Source organism: Larimichthys crocea, chromosome XV (genome assembly GCF_000972845.2).
Source record: "Larimichthys crocea isolate SSNF chromosome XV, L_crocea_2.0, whole genome shotgun sequence".
Lineage (NCBI taxonomy): Eukaryota > Metazoa > Chordata > Actinopteri > Sciaenidae > Larimichthys > Larimichthys crocea.
The window spans coordinates 13,443,192-13,460,564 of record NC_040025.1 but is presented as its reverse complement, the minus strand read 5'-3'; the positions used below and the strand labels follow the sequence as shown (position 1 = coordinate 13,460,564).

General features: G+C 38.0%; 1 protein-coding gene across 1 annotated transcript; it reads right to left on the bottom strand.

The window, feature by feature from the left end:
- Positions 1-4,218: 4,218 nt before the first annotated feature.
- LOC113747783 (interleukin-17A-like) lies at positions 4,219-6,007 on the bottom strand. The gene is made up of 3 exons (XM_027288976.1): positions 5,880-6,007; positions 5,339-5,481; positions 4,219-4,779 (listed from the first exon to the last, which is right to left on the bottom strand). Exons 1-3 carry the CDS (start codon positions 5,898-5,900, stop codon positions 4,551-4,553), a joined length of 393 nt encoding a protein of 130 aa, XP_027144777.1. The 5' UTR covers positions 5,901-6,007; the 3' UTR covers positions 4,219-4,550.
- Between the last annotated feature and the right edge of the window lie 11,366 nt (positions 6,008-17,373).

The window sequence follows — 17,373 nt, the reverse complement described above, 5'->3', positions numbered from 1 at the left end:
TTAGAATAGGTTTATATTCAACCAGCTAAGACATATTGTGGTCTTTCATTTCAGATCGCCACGACTGTTAACATTATAATAAATATCATAGTCACTTTCTTTGCAATATTTCTCACACTATGGTCACTTTACATTACAATACTCTTTTTATACATCATGCCACTTTTATCCTCAGTACTTGTCTGTTTGAAGGTTGATTGTTTTTCGTGTTTATTGTAGGTTATAGATATTTCTGTCTGTTTATTGAGGGGTTGTTTTTTTTTGCCCTTTCTACTTTTTTCTAATTCTGTAGTGTATGCTACACTTTCTTCTTCTGCTGCTGTAACAAGTACATTTCCCCATGGTGGGATGAATAAAGTAAATCTAATCTACAGAAGCCCTAAAGGGTCAAACATACATTTTATTCCACCCGAGATAAGTTAGTTTGTTTTTACATGTTTTGGGCAGTAAAAGTTAAATAAATTTTTTTTTTTTAGTGAACTGCACTGCATACTGTATGCTACGGAAGCCCTAAAAGGCCATACATACATACATTTTATTCCTCTGTTTTCCTCTGGTAACGAGATAATTAATTCGAGATCTCGAGAAAACAAAACAACAGTCTAGTGTATTAAATCAATTGCATGTAGTCCATGATACGGAGCGAGCAAACCTATTACACCACTGTAAAATCCCCTTGATCCATAATTTCTGACAAAGGTTTGAACATTTGATCTCAGGACTGGAGTGAGGATTAGCCAAAGTGTATCAACCTTTGTCAGTATTGTTTACAGTAGAGTAAATATTGTACATAATGCCCTTTTCAGTTCAAAATAATGAACTTTGAGGATGAATTGCTGAAAAATGATTCAGTAAATATGCTTTATACTGAGTGAGTGAACAGTCAGGATGGTCCTGAGATCAAATGTTCAAACCTTTGTCAGAAATTATGGATCAAAGCGATTTTACAGTAGAGTAAATATTACACATAATGCCCTTTTTAATTCAAAATAATGAACTTTGAGGATGAATTGCTGAAAAATGATACAGTAAATATGCTTTATACTGAGTGAGTAAACAGTCAAGATGGTCCTGAGATCAACCTTTGTCAGAAATTATGGATCAAAGGGATTTTACAGTGGCGTAATAGGTTTGCTCGCTCCGTATCATGCATTTGCCATACATTCTGTAATACGTGCGCACATGATTTAATACACTAGACTATCGTTTTGTTTTCTCGAGATCTCAAATTAATTATCTCGTTATCACGGGAAAACAGAGAAAAATTATCTCGTTATCACGGGAAAACGGGTGGAATAAAATGTATGTATGTATGGCCTTTTAGGGCTTCCGTAGTATGCAGCAGTGTTATTTTTTTTATTTTTTAAATTAGAACTTAGAACTTTGGAACAAAGGTCACAAAACATTACAAAAAGATTCCACATGTATATATTTTACGCCAGGGGGAGAAAGAGTTTACATTAATATATTTAAATGTTCACAAATATTAAGCTTTTGTGTTATTAGAAAATCTAATGGAAGCAATGTACTGCCTGAACTCACTGTGAAAGGCAACAAAACATGGTTTTCCTCGAGTAAATTTACACTTATGAATATGAAATTTTGACATTAGCGTTGATGGCTTCCACACTGTCCAGGCCGACCGGGATTGTACCGGTCACATCACAACCAAAGAACAGCTCTGTAGCCCGGATGTTGACCTGTTGACCTGCTCACCGTTGGACTCCATCCATACTATCTGCTGAGAGAGATCCCGCATGTCAGCATCGTTGTCCTGTCCATCCCTCCCTCTGCAAACCAATATATATTAATATATTATAAGTAAGTATTTCTGATTCTGATTCTGATGAGATTGATAATAAATGTTTCGTTTAATCTTACTATATTTTTGTTCAAGTCAAAGAGCCCAAATAGTACATCCCTCCAAAACAACTTAAAATCATTATCAACATTTTTAGCAATAAAGTTACAGATATCAGTCCACAGACTTTGGACAAAGGGGCAGTGCCAAAATAAATGAGTAACTGTTTCAGTATGTTCAGAACAGAAAGTGCATTTCACATCAATATCTTTTTGAATCTTCTAACAATATGATCTATGGATGGATAACATCTATGAATTGTTTTAAATAAAACTTCTCTCACTTTATTAGTTAACGTATGGGACTGTAGTGACATCCCTTTTGAACAGGAATCTAATTAATTTGTTGTTATTACCATGGTTACCAGACAAACAAGCTTTCCCTACAGGGGTGTCTAACAAGGACAGCAGGGATGTTGGGTTTTCATTTAGTCTCAGTCTTGTGTCAAAGTTCATTCTTAGTCTGAGTCACTTTTAGTCTTTCACAAATCATTTCTGTTAGTCATATTTTAGTCGACTAAAAGTCTCAAAAGTTTAGTCTAGTTTTAGTCACACGTCAACACAGAGTGTTTCAGTCCAGTTTTAGTCAAAACATTTTAGATTAGATTAGATTAGATTAGATTAGATTATACTTTATTTATCCCACAACGGGGAAAATCTTTTTTGTTTATTAGTTCCAGTTCAGTTGTGTTCCACAGCTAACATATTGATTAAATGTCTTGTTTGAATTGAATTGAATAAATTCATCTTTAATGCAACTTTGCTGTGTGCAAGTGTCATGTCTGTTGTTTCAAAACACACTTAATATGCACTTGATTTCATTTTTTATATATTAAATAGAAACACCAACACACACACAAAAAAACACTTACAGCTAATTTTATAGCTGAGTAGACAGCCTGAAATGAAATAAAAACTTAAAAGATCACAGTATACCAAATACTGTACAGATAACACATGTTCTGAATAACATCACAAAAACGAAATAGACAGATTCAAAAGAAAAATCCATTACCAGATGGAGGTCTACAGTGGAAAAGCAGTGTCGGAACATCCTTCCGAGCATGATTGCGCTGTCTGTACACTGTGTTTCTCCTGCATGCTGTTTGTTTTCAAGCCACAGGTGCGAGAGCAGCAAGAGGATCTCAAACTTGTGGCCGTGACGTTGCTACAGTAAAAGAAGTGCTGGCACAAACACATGACAGCAGGACTGGATGTTGCTTTTTTTCTTATATTATCTTATCTTATATCTCGTCTTGTCTGACGAAATTAACACTGGTATGCAGACTTGCATGCATGTACAAATCAGCAGTAAATCCTTTGTAAATTGTGCTCGTACTAGTATTGAACTGCAAGACAATAAACAGTCGCAAAGCCTTTAATTAGAGTTATGTAAAGCTTTTGATGGGATAGTTAGGTCCTAGAGATGTGGTGACAACAGCTGAGCAGAGGGGGGGATTTTTTTGTTATGGGGACGAAAATTCCTGGCGGCGCCCCTTTGTGTTGTGTACTACAACCACAGACAATGAGTGAGTATCACAGTCCTGTCTGCATAAGATAGAGAGCCTGATGTCAAAGTTGATCTATCTATAATAAAAAATAAATTACAAATACATTTTAACTCCTCACAATTCTCACTTACATTCATTGTTTGACCTTTGGTGAAGGTCCCATGTATTCTTTGTTTTCAAGGTATCAGGATCAATTTTTAAAATTTTGTATGTGAAGTTTTGTCCTTAAAGTTATCTATAGGATTACTAGTTAATTTCCTTAAAAGACCTAGAAGAACCTGCAGCCACCAGAACATTAGTGACTTAGTCATAGTCACTTGATTAGTTCATCCAAAAGGTGCTGGATGGGGTTCAGATCAGGCCAGTCAAGTTCTTGGTTCTTATGCAGCAGACTGGGAAAGCACCTTTCTTTGTACACTGTAATGTTAAAACAGGAACGAACCTTTACTAAATTGTTGGGGGGTTAACCCAAACCTCAGGGGTATCACCCAAACTTTAAAAAGCAGTTCTGGTACACAAAGATATGTGGTCAGTACTACAGTGTAGTACAACAAGTAACACAAAAAGTCAAAAACACGTTGATTATACTTGAATTAATTTATTATTACAGGTACAGTTACCTCAAACAAGGTAACATTTTATAATGCACACAATGCAAAACAAATACAATTTCACATTTGTATTGAATACAAATTTTCTGAAAGTATTATGCTGTAGTTATTGCAGATGACATAATACATGTAACACATGTGCGACATACACATGCTACACATCACATCTTACAAAGAAAGCATGTAAATATACATATATATATATAAGAAACACAAAATCAGAATTTTCCCTGAAAACATGTGAAATCTGTGACACTGCCAAAAAAAAAATCAGCAAATTACGAAATCACATGTAAAAATACATGTTACATAGTTAATTTATGTCACTGACACACATTAAAACCGCAGCTATGAAAGTTTCCAAAATGAAATTATATTTAGCCGTCATAAAGGATAGAACCCATAACTATATAAATAAATTAGATAATTAGATACATGCACACCACTTAAAACAGTTTAGAAATTACAAGAGCAACTTGCCCCATAGTAACATAACATATATTATATTCCATTACGTTTGCTATTGCAAATACAACTACTGCAACTACATCATGGATGTTGACTCCTATTATTCAGTAGCTGTTATTTTGTTGACGCACGTACATCCAACAGCCAGCTCGTAGGGGCACTTGCACCATCTGGTGTTGTTTGGGTGTGCCTGATGAAGCCTCTGGTAGACTGAAATCTCCACGACAATAGTCTTGGGTACCATGTTTGGCATGTTTGGTATCTTGCAACCATCCCGGCACTCAGCTTTCCAAATGTGGAAGGGCTCCCTGCCTTCTTTAGATTCGTTACTGAAAAATGGAAAAGAAAATCTCCATGAATAAATGCATCGTTGAATTTCATACGTCTTTAATACATTTGTTTGTTCCAGTTCTGTCACAATCTTCTGCATCGATTGATCTGTTCTCATGTTTTCCTGCAATGCTCGGGATTTCAGCCACAGTAAAACATTTCTACAAATATTAGATGGATTATCATGAAATTCAGTACACATATTCATATAACAAATTCAGTGATCCCCTGTATTTACATCTAGAGCCAACATTTTACATTATCCAACATGCTGCCATCAGCTTTTAACTCTATGAACAACTGGAAACACTTCACTCCACTGTGCTTGCTTGACATCCACAACTAATCGACACTGTGTGTGGAGAAAGTAAGCTTTCAGTCTTGGCCTAACTATTTCTGACACAGTGTCTTCCAGAAGACATATCGTGTGTCTCTGGGCAGCTTTTCAGTGAGGAAAAGTAAGCACTTTATATTTCTGATGTGGGTCGGATAACTCTTTCATAACTCGTGTATATCACATTATAAATGTTTTTTCTGGCAAACATAAAGAAAACTTACACTAGTCTCCAGGGTGCGACTGAAGAGTCTTCAAGGTCCGACACGTGTCTGAATTCTGCCTGCTGAAAGTGATCAGTCTCTTCACAGTCTGCGGGACATGAGATGGGATTGCTGCACACCGCCGCTATCAGTCCCAGTGAAACCTGAAACATGTAAAAAAGACATATTATTATCATATCTGTGATTCACGTTCACCATAAAAAGGCCAGATAACTAGCCGAGATCACAGCCCTCATTGGTGACATTTGCTGCATGTCAGCGTGCTGTTTCCTATCTGTCGTCACTGTCAAGTACCAAGTGACGCAGACAAAACACAGACATGAATGAATAATGAACTTTGCATTCAGAATTATTCTTAAAGGGTTATTTTAGGTCTAGCACGCTAGCTGTCTTTTTAGGAAGCAGAAGCCAAACATTATTACAACGCATGTATTCGCACACATTAACAGATTAAAGAACATGTAACTCTCTAAAGCCCATTAAAGCTCTTTTTATTTTGATGTATCAGCCCCTTAAAACCATTTAAAGCTCTGTCACTCACCAGATAAGTAATGAAGTTCATGTTGAGGGTGAAAGTGCTGATGCCTTGAATGCCTTGAAACCAGAGTGAAGCAAGAAGTCTCCTCCTTCCTATGTGAGCTCAGACTTGTTGGGTGGTACTCTCACTGAGCTACTGCTCTCTACCTCTCTCTGTCTGAGTGCAGCCCTTTTATACGGATGAAAGAAATTTGCATCACAGGAAAACAACGGAGGCGGACATCAGGTGGGCATCAGGTGTGTTGTCATTTTAATTTTCAAACTTATGACTGCTGTGTTTTGTCTGTTTTGGCTGCATTAAGTTTGAATTTACAAATTCATAGTAAACATCTGATCATGTCTATTAAAGGTCAGTCATTAAAAAAATAAAATAAAATAAAATCATAAATTCATGATTCATAAATTGTTTGTTTATTTTATTCAGTTTTCTGTATTTCTAATTGCTTAATCAATTTTCCTGAAAATAAACTGGCAGTTTTTTTTTTATGGAAATTTATACTATTGTTATATTTTTAGTTGAATTCATATCCACATTTCATCATCATCGTCATCATCATTATATCATATTTCATTGAAGTGACTCAATGGATGACAAGAAAAAAAAAAGACTAAATAAGTCACACAACCCTTATGTCATCCTTAGAAAAGCACAACAGTGACAGAAAGAAGAAGGATTTTCCTGATTATGAGCCAGAGCTTCCTCTGAATTTGAGCTAGGGAAGCCTTTACACGCCCACACATGGCTTCCCCTCGATGCTGCCAACAGGCGTGTGCCAACCAGCCGGCCGCCTACACTGTCTCCTACCCATTAACGCCTGTTCTGTTTGTAGTATACATAGTATATTAATGTGAAAGTATTAAAGAAGTATCACTCTATGACTAAACATGAATGTAATGTGTAAATAAAAGATTAAGAAATCGTTCAGATCGATGTTAATGCAACACAACACTATGAAAATTCCACCTCTACCGCCGCCCTCGCCAGAGGACACGACTTCCTGTGCTGCCAGTGACATTTGCACATCGATGTAAATTGTGTGGTGCAGAATTGTCCGGCATGGAATCCCTGGATTACTGGACTGACTGTCTGTGAGCACATCTGCATATCTGCTTTCTGTTTCTCATTCCATGCCGCTTGCCACAAATACGTTATTTTATTATATTATTTAGTAATCTGTAACCGTCTCACAGACCCTGGAAATTACCTTGTCATCCCTCCAAAGGTGGAGAACCCACGGATCTAAATATGCAAATAGTATGTTTTTATTCACACAGGCTTTCAAACAGAGGCGTCAAGTAACAAAGTATAAACACTTCATTACCTTACTTAAGTAGAATTTTTGGGTATCTTTACTGTAGTAACTATTTTTCAGTCGTCTTTTTACTTCTACGCCTTTCATTTTCAAAACAGCCTCCGGTGGGGGGGGTAATATATGTAGTGGACCTCGTGCAGGATCACAGCAGCAGCCACGATCCATGAGAACCTGCTGGACGAGAGAGCACAGAAACTCCAGGGAAGAAGTTTAGTTAGTAACGTGCATTAACATGCATTAATGAGACATGTATGTTGACAGATGGTGCTGGTGAGGGAACTTTGATATCATACGTGCATTTTCACTATTTCAAGCCACATTTTCAGAGGCTTTAATAAACGTAGTTGCAAAAGCAACAGCGCGTTAAAAGAAGAAGTTGGTCGTGTTTTAGTCTGGATCTGCTTGCAAAACAACTGAATTTGAGGAACATGAGTGTAAGGATCTTTCCTGTGCCTCATGCACAATATCGGCTGGTATCGGCTCCAGTAGCCTTTATACAGATAAGAAGTTGTGTGACATAAATGAATGAATTCACAATAATTTGACTCACCAATTTGAGCAACTGAGGGATTTTTCCTGTTTGGATTAAGATCATATTACAACCATGTAACCTTAAAATACATGTTCTTTACGGTGAGACATTTTGTTCAGACATTGATGAATGTAAGAATGAGTAATTCTTTTCCAGAACGCCAGTATCATCTTTCATTGAATGACTACTGATAGACACATTTCAACGTAGTCCTTCAATGATTTAATCTCAACAACGTGATTGTGTTTCAAAGGAGTTTTTTTTAAGTGTGATTAATCAGTCCTTACCATGTTTGGTCAGTGTCACTCTCTGTGACTGGACTACTACTTAAATTGATCATCGATTGATTCATAATTACATTTTGCATAATGTTTTCCATTTGAAAGTTCTCTTTTAGCAGTGACCTTGGTATTCTACAGAAACAAAGGGAGACAGGAAACACTAGTAGCTCACCTGGTAGCTCACCTGCTAGCGCATTCGCCATGACTTGCTGCATTGGCCTTGGGTCCCTCTCTCATAAAATAAAGATTAAAAAAAGAGTCCCCTTTAAGGCACACAGGAGCTGGACATACAGTAACACACCCCAACCTCGCTGCCAGACGAAGAAAAATGTTGTAAAAACTCTAAAACTGCAGCTTATTTTCAATATCAACATTTTTTTTAAACATCAAGTGTTGTAAATGTGCTAGTTTGAATAAACATATTGCGAAACTGTTTGCTTAAGGGTGTGTGAAGTTTAGGGAACGACCCCGGTGTTGGCAGATACAGTATGATTATGCAACAGAATCACTTGGATAATGTTGGAGAAAGAGGCCTGTGACTGGACACAAAGTCCGGTATACTGTATTGCATGAAAGTTGGACATTACTTTCTTTGTTGGCAGTGAGTATTTGCATTGAATATGGATGTAATTCCTTGGGTGGCTGGGCTGAGTCAGTATTTACTCACTTCCCATTTGGCAATGTTCCAAAAAACAAGCCTTGGCATTTAGCTCTTAGCATTAACGCTTTAGTGTCAGGATTAAACACAGTTAACTTGATGGATAACTTGTGGAGTAGAAATAGGATCCAGTACTAAAGATTTAAAACCTGTCTTTAGAATCTATTTGCTTTAAAGCGGGCTTTGACATTTCAATATGTTGATTTAAGTGTTGCAATAATGTTTATAATTGTATATTATTGTAATAATAACATTTTCATAGATCCTAAACATTTAAAACAAAATATATAAGTTTGATTCTGTCCACAAAAAAAGGTTGATTTATCTTAAATTGTCTTCACAAATTTCCTTCTTTCCTTTTATTTTGTTAATCCACCTGACAGGTGTGCCACATGCAGGTATTGCGCAGGTGTATCTTGGACTTGTCACAGTGAAAGTCACTTTTAAATGCAGCGTCACAGTGCTCAAGACTAGTTTCATCTTGGAATGACTTGGACATAGCGGGTATCATCATTTTTTCCTGTTGATTACCTTAACTGTTGTAACATGACTTGGACGTGCAGTTTAATCACACAACACAATGATGTAGACGTCACAAGTTTCACTGGAGCGTCAGCTCAGGACCTTTTCACCTCCGAAATTGTCTGAGACCAGTCACCCAGACAACTCATAAACCTCTGTCTAACAGTTGTAATTGTGCAATCAGAAAACTGTCAGAAAACATCTGAGCAATAACAATTTTTCAACTTCAAACTCAGGAACAAAGAAAAAAATTTAGTGTTTATTATATTGGGAATTCCTGGAGAGGACCGTGGATGCTTTGTTGGTTTTGCACAATCATAAGCAAACAGCTCTCGTGGATGGAGGCGGAAGAGTGGGAAAACAAAAGACGGTCACACACACACACACACACACTCACACACAGCATGGAAAGTATTTTCCACTCTGCTGTTATTATTGTTTTCTTATCCAAATAGTGTGCAGTACGTCTAATTTTAATATATGTGGACAGGGACTCCCTCCACACACGCCCACGCACATGGAAAGCAGTTCCACTTGCACTTTATTACTGTTTGTTTCACCTAGCAACAGAGTTGCTGTTGTTGTTCTGATCAAAAGATACACGTTGATTCGATCTTTCAATACAGCATCATTACACACATCAATAAAATCATGTAAATAAAAACACATAAAGAAATGTTCCAAGCTTGCATCACACACTTACTCAACTCAGTGCAAGTGTTGGCAGGCAACCATGGGAACGACTCATGACTCACTTGTGTTTTCGCTCATGAAACATGACTCAAGACTAAATTTTCACTGGTGTAGCATTAAAGAAGGGATCAAGTATGGTTCCCTTTTTTTATGAAAGGCTATTTATGGGTGATTAACCCAAATTAAGCCTTTTAAACCCTCAATTTCACACAAAAGTGGCTTATCCATGGACTGTGGCTAACAAATTATCTACAATCATATACATACAACAACTCTGACTCATAGTAGTTAAGAGCAAAGATAAAAACTGACTCATGTAAACAAATAAACATGGACTACATGGCCCATGAATGAAACAAGGTAACTTGATATGCAGTTATAGTTTCTTTTTCTTGGTACGCCTCAGTCATCAGCACATTTTTTTTCTGCAGTCATTGAGAGTTGAAGTCATAGAGGTGAAGAGGTCACAGAGCTGTTAGTAGAGCACTACTCACTAATGATAGACGGCTCTTATATAGTTTTTAGGGCTGTCAAACGATTAAAAAAAATTAACTAATTAATCGCAAAAAAAATCTGTAATTAATCGTGATTAATTTATCAATAAATTTATCAATAAATTAATTGCATTTTTCTGAGACTGAAGCTTATAATGAATATTTATTTATGTAAAATGATCAAATTAATGTAGAATAAATACAAAGTACATTTAAATTCATTCATTTTATTGGCTTATGGTGCACATATGCACAGTGCAAACAGAAAAAGGAAATAGGAGGGAAGTATACTAATGAGGAAATATACTGACGAGTGCCACACTCCTGTAGTGTAGACTGGCGAGGTCCCGTGGAGGTAATTTCAGCAGGGTGTTTTGCTTTGAGGTGATATGTTAAAGTCGTGTTACTTCTGTGGAATTTAAATTCGGCTTTGCAAACTGTGCAAATTGCCTTGTTTTTGTCCAACGAGCCGTCGGGCAACTTTTTAAAATGAAATGTTCCCCCTAAAAGTCCGTCCTTATCCATCTTTCCGCCATAGACTCTCCTTTAGTTAGGATAGATCATAGACATATACATAGACTCTCCTTTAGTTAGGATAGATCATAGACATATATACATAGACTCTCCTTTAGTTAGGATAGATCATAGACATATATGCACAGACTCTCCTTTAGTTAGGATAGATCATAGACATATATACATAGACTCTCCTTTAGTTAGGATAGATCATAGACATATATACATAGACTCCTTTAGTTAGGATAGATCATAGACATACATACATAGACGCCTCACTGAGCAGGTTGGTCCGTTGCTGCGATACGTTAACGCGTCCGCCATATTGGATGTGGCAGATCTGCCCGTAAACTAAAACAAGCAGGGCCGGTTTTAGCTGTGGGCAATGTGGGCGACCGCCCAGGGCACAGTCTCCGTGAGGGATTTAAGTTAATGCCTCTTATACACCCATTCACACACACATACACTAATATATCTGGGAAACAAAGCTCTACTTTGCCACATCCGAACGTACGATTCAGCGCTCAAAAAGGTTATGGGTCAGCCACCACCGGAAGTAAACAAAACCGCGTTAATATGCGTTTTATATACGGGCCATGACATAATAAGTGCAGAATAATTGCAAATATAATAAAACATATTTTAGATTCTTCACAGCATTCCAAAGCTTGGCATTCAGCATTATGAGCTTTCAATTGCCCAGGTGTGCTAAAGACCATTACCTGTGTTGTTGACATACAGCCAGTAAAACTATTATTATGCTATAAAATATCAGAGTCACAGTTTACCTCCTGTTGATCCACACTGACCTGTGATCAGCTGAACGGTGTCTCTGTCATTCGTACGTCTGTTCTCACACTATGTAACTTTGGGCTCCGGGAACAGCTGCTCCACCTCTACTGTGATTTACAGGGTTTCCTGATGGACAGTGAAGTAAACTATCGCCAACTGTAGCTGCTGTTAGCTCAGTTTGTTAGCCGTGCTGCCCGGACTGTGAGCTCAGAGCACCGGGGGAGTGTGAGTGTTTGTATGCCACAGGCGTTTTCGGACCACCGGGAAGAAGAAGAAGAAGAAAAAGAAGATGAGGAGGTTTTCAGGGGAATGCCGGCGGTGTCGTGCCAGAACAGGAGCTGGGTAAGTGGGCAATGTAACCATGCTGAGCAGCCTCTATGAACATAATGACAGAGGAGAAGAGGGTATTGATGGAGGAAGCTAAACAGAGATTAAGATTAGCGAGAGCTTGATGAAATAAAAGGCTAAAAGACAGATGCCGAGCTGGGCCAAACCAGAGCATGGGGCAATGCAGAGGGGGAGCGGAGCAGGTGTTGTGCCAGAAACAAACCACCTGAGCGTGCAACATATCTGGTTTCATACATTATGTGTCTTTTTGCATTATCTCTATAGAAGTACATCATACATACAACATTTCAGACATAATGAGCCAATCATTTTGTTGTGGATTTGAACGAGACAGCACATACATAAATAGTGCCAATCACAGAGCTGTGGGTAATCACATTCTTGCGTTTCGTCATTATAGACTGAAACGTCTTCCCACGCGCTCTACGTGCAGTCTCTGTAATTTTTATTAGATCACAAGAAAATGAGGCCTGTCTCGACCTGCCGTGATGTACTACGGATGAAGAGTTTCACCTGAGGGTGGAGATATCATTATATCATTCATGATGAAATGTAGTAATAGTGTGCAAATGGAAAGATACTGTCAACACTGAAATTTCTACCAAGTATACAAATTTAAAGTTGATTTCACTGCAACACACATTGGTAACCCCTTTGGCTTTCCTAGTGATTCACTTCTAGATTTCACTTTCACTTCGCACAGTTGCATTTTCCCCCAGCTGACCACAAGTTGAAGAAGAGTTTTATTGTTTATAAAAAAAGCCTGTAAAAAGAAAAAAATGTATTCTTTTAAGTTACAAAGTTATTAAATGTGCACATTATATATTGTAACGTTTACATAAATTGTAGAATTTGTTTGCAACTTGCAACTTCAGTATTCCCCACTGTTAGATATGTGTTCCGTGCAAAACATACAAAACATACGGTTGCTGCCTGGCGTCATTGTATTAGTCATTTGTGCGCAGTATTTTTCCACACGCACACACACACACACACACACACACACACACGGTGTTCTCGATGAGAATGTATTGATACGTGCACCAGTGAAAACTCACACAAAAGCACCCACTCTGATGACAATCCGATACTAGATCTAACACGATTTAATCCTTTAGGATTCTTGTATGTGTGCGTTACTCACAGAAAAGTAAATACAGAAAGTCCCTCTGAGTACATGGTACAGAAGTGAGGTTGCACATTTGTATATATATATATATATATAAAAAAGACAGCAAAGAGATTTTAAACATGAAACACACAATAACTATAAAACATGCAATGGTGGTAAAATATGTCCTCATAGATTAGGTATGTCTTTGCAATGCAGAGATGTTTTTATATATTGAATATCTACTGTCCTCATAAATGTAATAGTCCTTTTAATCTCTTTGTGTCATAGGCGGGGCTTATTTATCTAATGACCTATTGTCTGCCTAATTAAGTATGTTGTCAGGTTGTTATAGTTTGAGTTGTGTTGTGTGTCTTCAATATCTGAAGTGAAATTTGTGTTGTATGGCTCAAAATATATATTTTGATATATATCCAGTAACCATACATCTATGTAAGCCAAGTGGCGAAGAGGGTCCCTGTAATACAGTAAAAAAAAAAAAAGCAGTGTCCTTTTAATACACATGAACCTGTATGTGTGTGGGTTTGGGTTTCAGCCGGGCGGAGACATGGGTCACCTGAAAGTGTGCACACCTTGGGGAAACACCTTGGTGAAACAATGTAGTTCATAGCTCAAGGGGAATTTATGCACGAAGAAAAGAAAACTAGTCTGGACTGAGATGTGTTCACCTGTTTTCTTTTGATCACTTCCATTATGGACTTCCCCATCTTTGTTTAAGTGCTGGTGGCGCGTGCAGGTGACGTACTGTACAGCCACTTGGGCTGCGCCGTGACTGAGCAAAAAACAAACAGATACCGCGTGATGACCAATGGTAAACACTAATATCTTTTACTGTGCCTCAGCCTGCTCCTGCAGGCTGAGGCACAGTAAAGGAGATGATGACAGTTGATTCAGGTAATCTGTTTCTGTAATCTGTTTCAACGGGGAAAAAGAGAAAGTGCGGGGATGCTTCCTCCGCCCCAAAGCGTACAGACATGCAACAGATATCAGGTGCATAGAACAAACATGAAAAGACAAACATGGTTTTATTTGCTTATTTACCTGCACTGTGTTATTAATGTGTTTTCATTTGATCTGTGTGTGAACCATTCCTCTGGTGTTTCCTTTGGATACAATATTTTTTTATTAATAAAAAGCCTGTATGGTTCTTTTCCCTCGAAACGTGCCAAACCGTCACCCACTGGCACGGTTTTATTTGTGGACTGGATTTGTCATTTGACTGCTCTCTTTGTTGGCGTCTGGCAGAAGTTACCGGAGTGTTGCATAACAGCAACGTCTGCAAAATATGCACAAACCCATGACTGCTGCTACAAGGCCAGACTTGATTTAATTGATTAAAACACCAGTTTCACAACATTGCACGATATGTATCGAATCTACAATATATTTATATTTAGTAGTAGATCCTATTTATATAGTATATTCATATCTTTTTATACAGTGATACTTTTTAGTACTCATATTTTCCACATTCTATAATATTTTATTGTATTTTACCTGTTTCTATCCTTTATGTGTAGTGAGGGTTAACCCTAACCCATTGAATTGTTGACCCTGTGTTAATCTGCACATGACGGATAAACCTGAATAACTGCACGGCCTGTTCAGTGTCAGATCAGAGGGGTTAATCTGTATTTTAAAAGGACAGACTGAAACAAAAATAAAAATGTGTCGGGGTGTGTCGATGGCGAAGAAGACCAACCGAAAGAGCGCTCAAGTTGTAACAATTTTAATTCGCTGTTATGAACTTGATCAAGCAGAAGAAAAGCCTTTCACAACACAAGGAGAGACAAAGAGCAGAATATTACAGAGATGATAGATGGCATCAGTTTTCACCTTCATGTCACAGAAGGGAGAACGAAAACAAAAGAAAAAGATAAAAACTTGGTTCAAACTTGTTTTTTTTTCTTTCATGGTGATAAAAACTAACATTCAAATCCTCTTATACATATACATACAGAAGTATAATACAGAAACACTACGATACTTTTATCTCAACGCCTGACCCCCCCCTGCCCTCTAACTTAATGATCACATGAACAAATATCGAACACTGTACACAGACACTAGTCGTCACGGCTCCACAGAAACCAGAACTTTCTCCGGAGAGCACCGGCAAACACATCGACGGCCCCAATCTGCAGCCTTTTTCCCTTCAAATTCAGATTAAAACAGGAATATAAATACAGTTTTTTGGGGTCTTTTGTGCCGTTACTGCACATCGCAAACGTTTTTTTAGATGATAAGAAACCTGACGTGAGTTCAGGGCGAATCTACAGCGTCTGCAAATACAGTCGCAAGATGACTATAAAAAAATATCAGTCGATTCGGGAGAGAAACACAGTTTGCAGATTGGGGCTTTGAGCCGAACTTCACTTCTCTCCTGTCCAACCTTTTAGAAGGTTTTTGTGTGAATGCATTTGTGTGTGTTTGGTGTTTGGTATGTAAAAGGCTTGTGTTGGAACACGATTCATGATGAATGTTTGGAGCACAAATTCTCAAATATATAATGTTTTTATCATCAGAGATTTGAGTCCTAATGCTAAGCATTAGGCGATAATGCACCAGAACCTTTCCTGGAGTGCTTCTACTGCCAAACATCAACAGGAAGTGGTGACTTTAATTAATAAATAGGTGTTAGTTGTTGTGCATTTATTTATTTATTAGATTTGAATGTGAGTGCATATAACCAGGTAATGCTGATAGTGGAGGATGGATGAAACCTAATTAAGACACCAACGTTTTTCCAGCACTGTTACACAATCCTCATCATTCTGCAGCTGTGTTTTGTTAGTTTGTTGCAGCATTACTGGTCCAGCTTTTATCAGATTTGTCCGGGTTGCAAAATGCTGCACGTACCCATAATCATATAAACTGTTGAACTGGTTGTACAGTCGTGGAAATCCTTCACGAGGAGGGTACGCTTGTTTCTAAGGAATGTTGGTCTCTGTTTTTCTAACAGAATCAGGCTCGTTTGGATCAGATGCTGCCACCTGTCTTTTATTGTGTCGACTCCTTCCTTCCTTTTTTGTTTAATGAGTTTTTGGTTTTTATAAGAAATCTTAGAAAAAAATGTGACGCCTTTGATTGAGAGGGAGTTTGCACCCAACACCCGCCTGTGTTCTCTGTCCTCATGGTATCTGACAGAACTCGAACATCAAACCTCTCCTCGAAACTTTTGGTTGTTGAACGTGTTTGCACCAACAGTACAGAGCGCCTCAGATACTCCAGAGTCATTTGTTTCTGAACTTCCACAGAAATTATGAAGATTTGCTGCGAGGGGGGAAACAAGGAGGTGAAAATGTGACTGACTTCTGAAGGGGCGAAGTCGAATCCAAAACATTGTAGGAGGATCGTCCAGGCTCTGATGGTCATCAGCTGTGAGCTAAGCCATCACATAAATATATATAGTATATCAAATCACTGTTACAGGTGTGAAACCACAGAGACGATCTGTACACGATTAAAGCAACATTGTGTAAATGTCGTCGTGGGAAACAATAACCGATTAGAAAGAATTCAGGAAAAGAAAACTCTAACTGTCGATAAACATACAGAAAAAAGCTCACGTCATGTGCGTTATCTTTCAAGGCTCAGGATCTAAATGGTTAAGACACTTTTACTTCTCGTGTTCAGCTACGCGCCCTCAGGCGTCACACCATGGCGCCTCCAATAAAGAACTCTCTTACCCATAATGCCACATTCTAAAGGCAGTTAACATCGTCTGACTAATCTACAGTACCGCACTGTAAACAGGTTTTTTTTTGTTTGTTTTGTTTTTAAGACCAACAATAGAAACCGGTGTGACTGTTTTCTTTCAATAAATACACGATTCGCTGTTTTTAGCTGCCGATGCTAAATCCAGAAATCACACACGCTAAGCAGGCAGTGGTAGATCGATGTTCCCGCGAAGTCAACCGTGGATTAGTGTTTTTATTTTGTTTTTTAATAAAAAGCAGGATATCGTGCTCGCTCACCGACTGGACCTCCAGCGTCTGAAGAGCCTCGTATTTACACGTGAAAGCAGTGAGACAGAAGCATGTTCAACAAAGTCCCTGAAACGTTACCGTGAGCACACGCGTGAGTCTGGTTATGTAATCCTGGCGAGATCACGGTTAAATAACAAACTTTAAAAGACTATTAAAACCCGCCCTTCATTTTTTTTTTGGTGGGGGATGCGCAGATTTTATCTTCTGGGGAAAAAGAAAAACTACTTT

Coding starts and splice junctions, on each gene's coding strand:
- LOC113747783 (XM_027288976.1), bottom strand. CDS start 5,900: ATGAACTTCATTACTTATCTG. Junction 5,482..5,879: donor TGAACTTCATTACTTATCTG/GTGAGTGACAGA, acceptor TACATGTTTCAG/GTTTCACTGGGACTGATAGC. Junction 4,780..5,338: donor GTCGCACCCTGGAGACTAGT/GTAAGTTTTCTT, acceptor TCCATTTTTCAG/TAACGAATCTAAAGAAGGCA.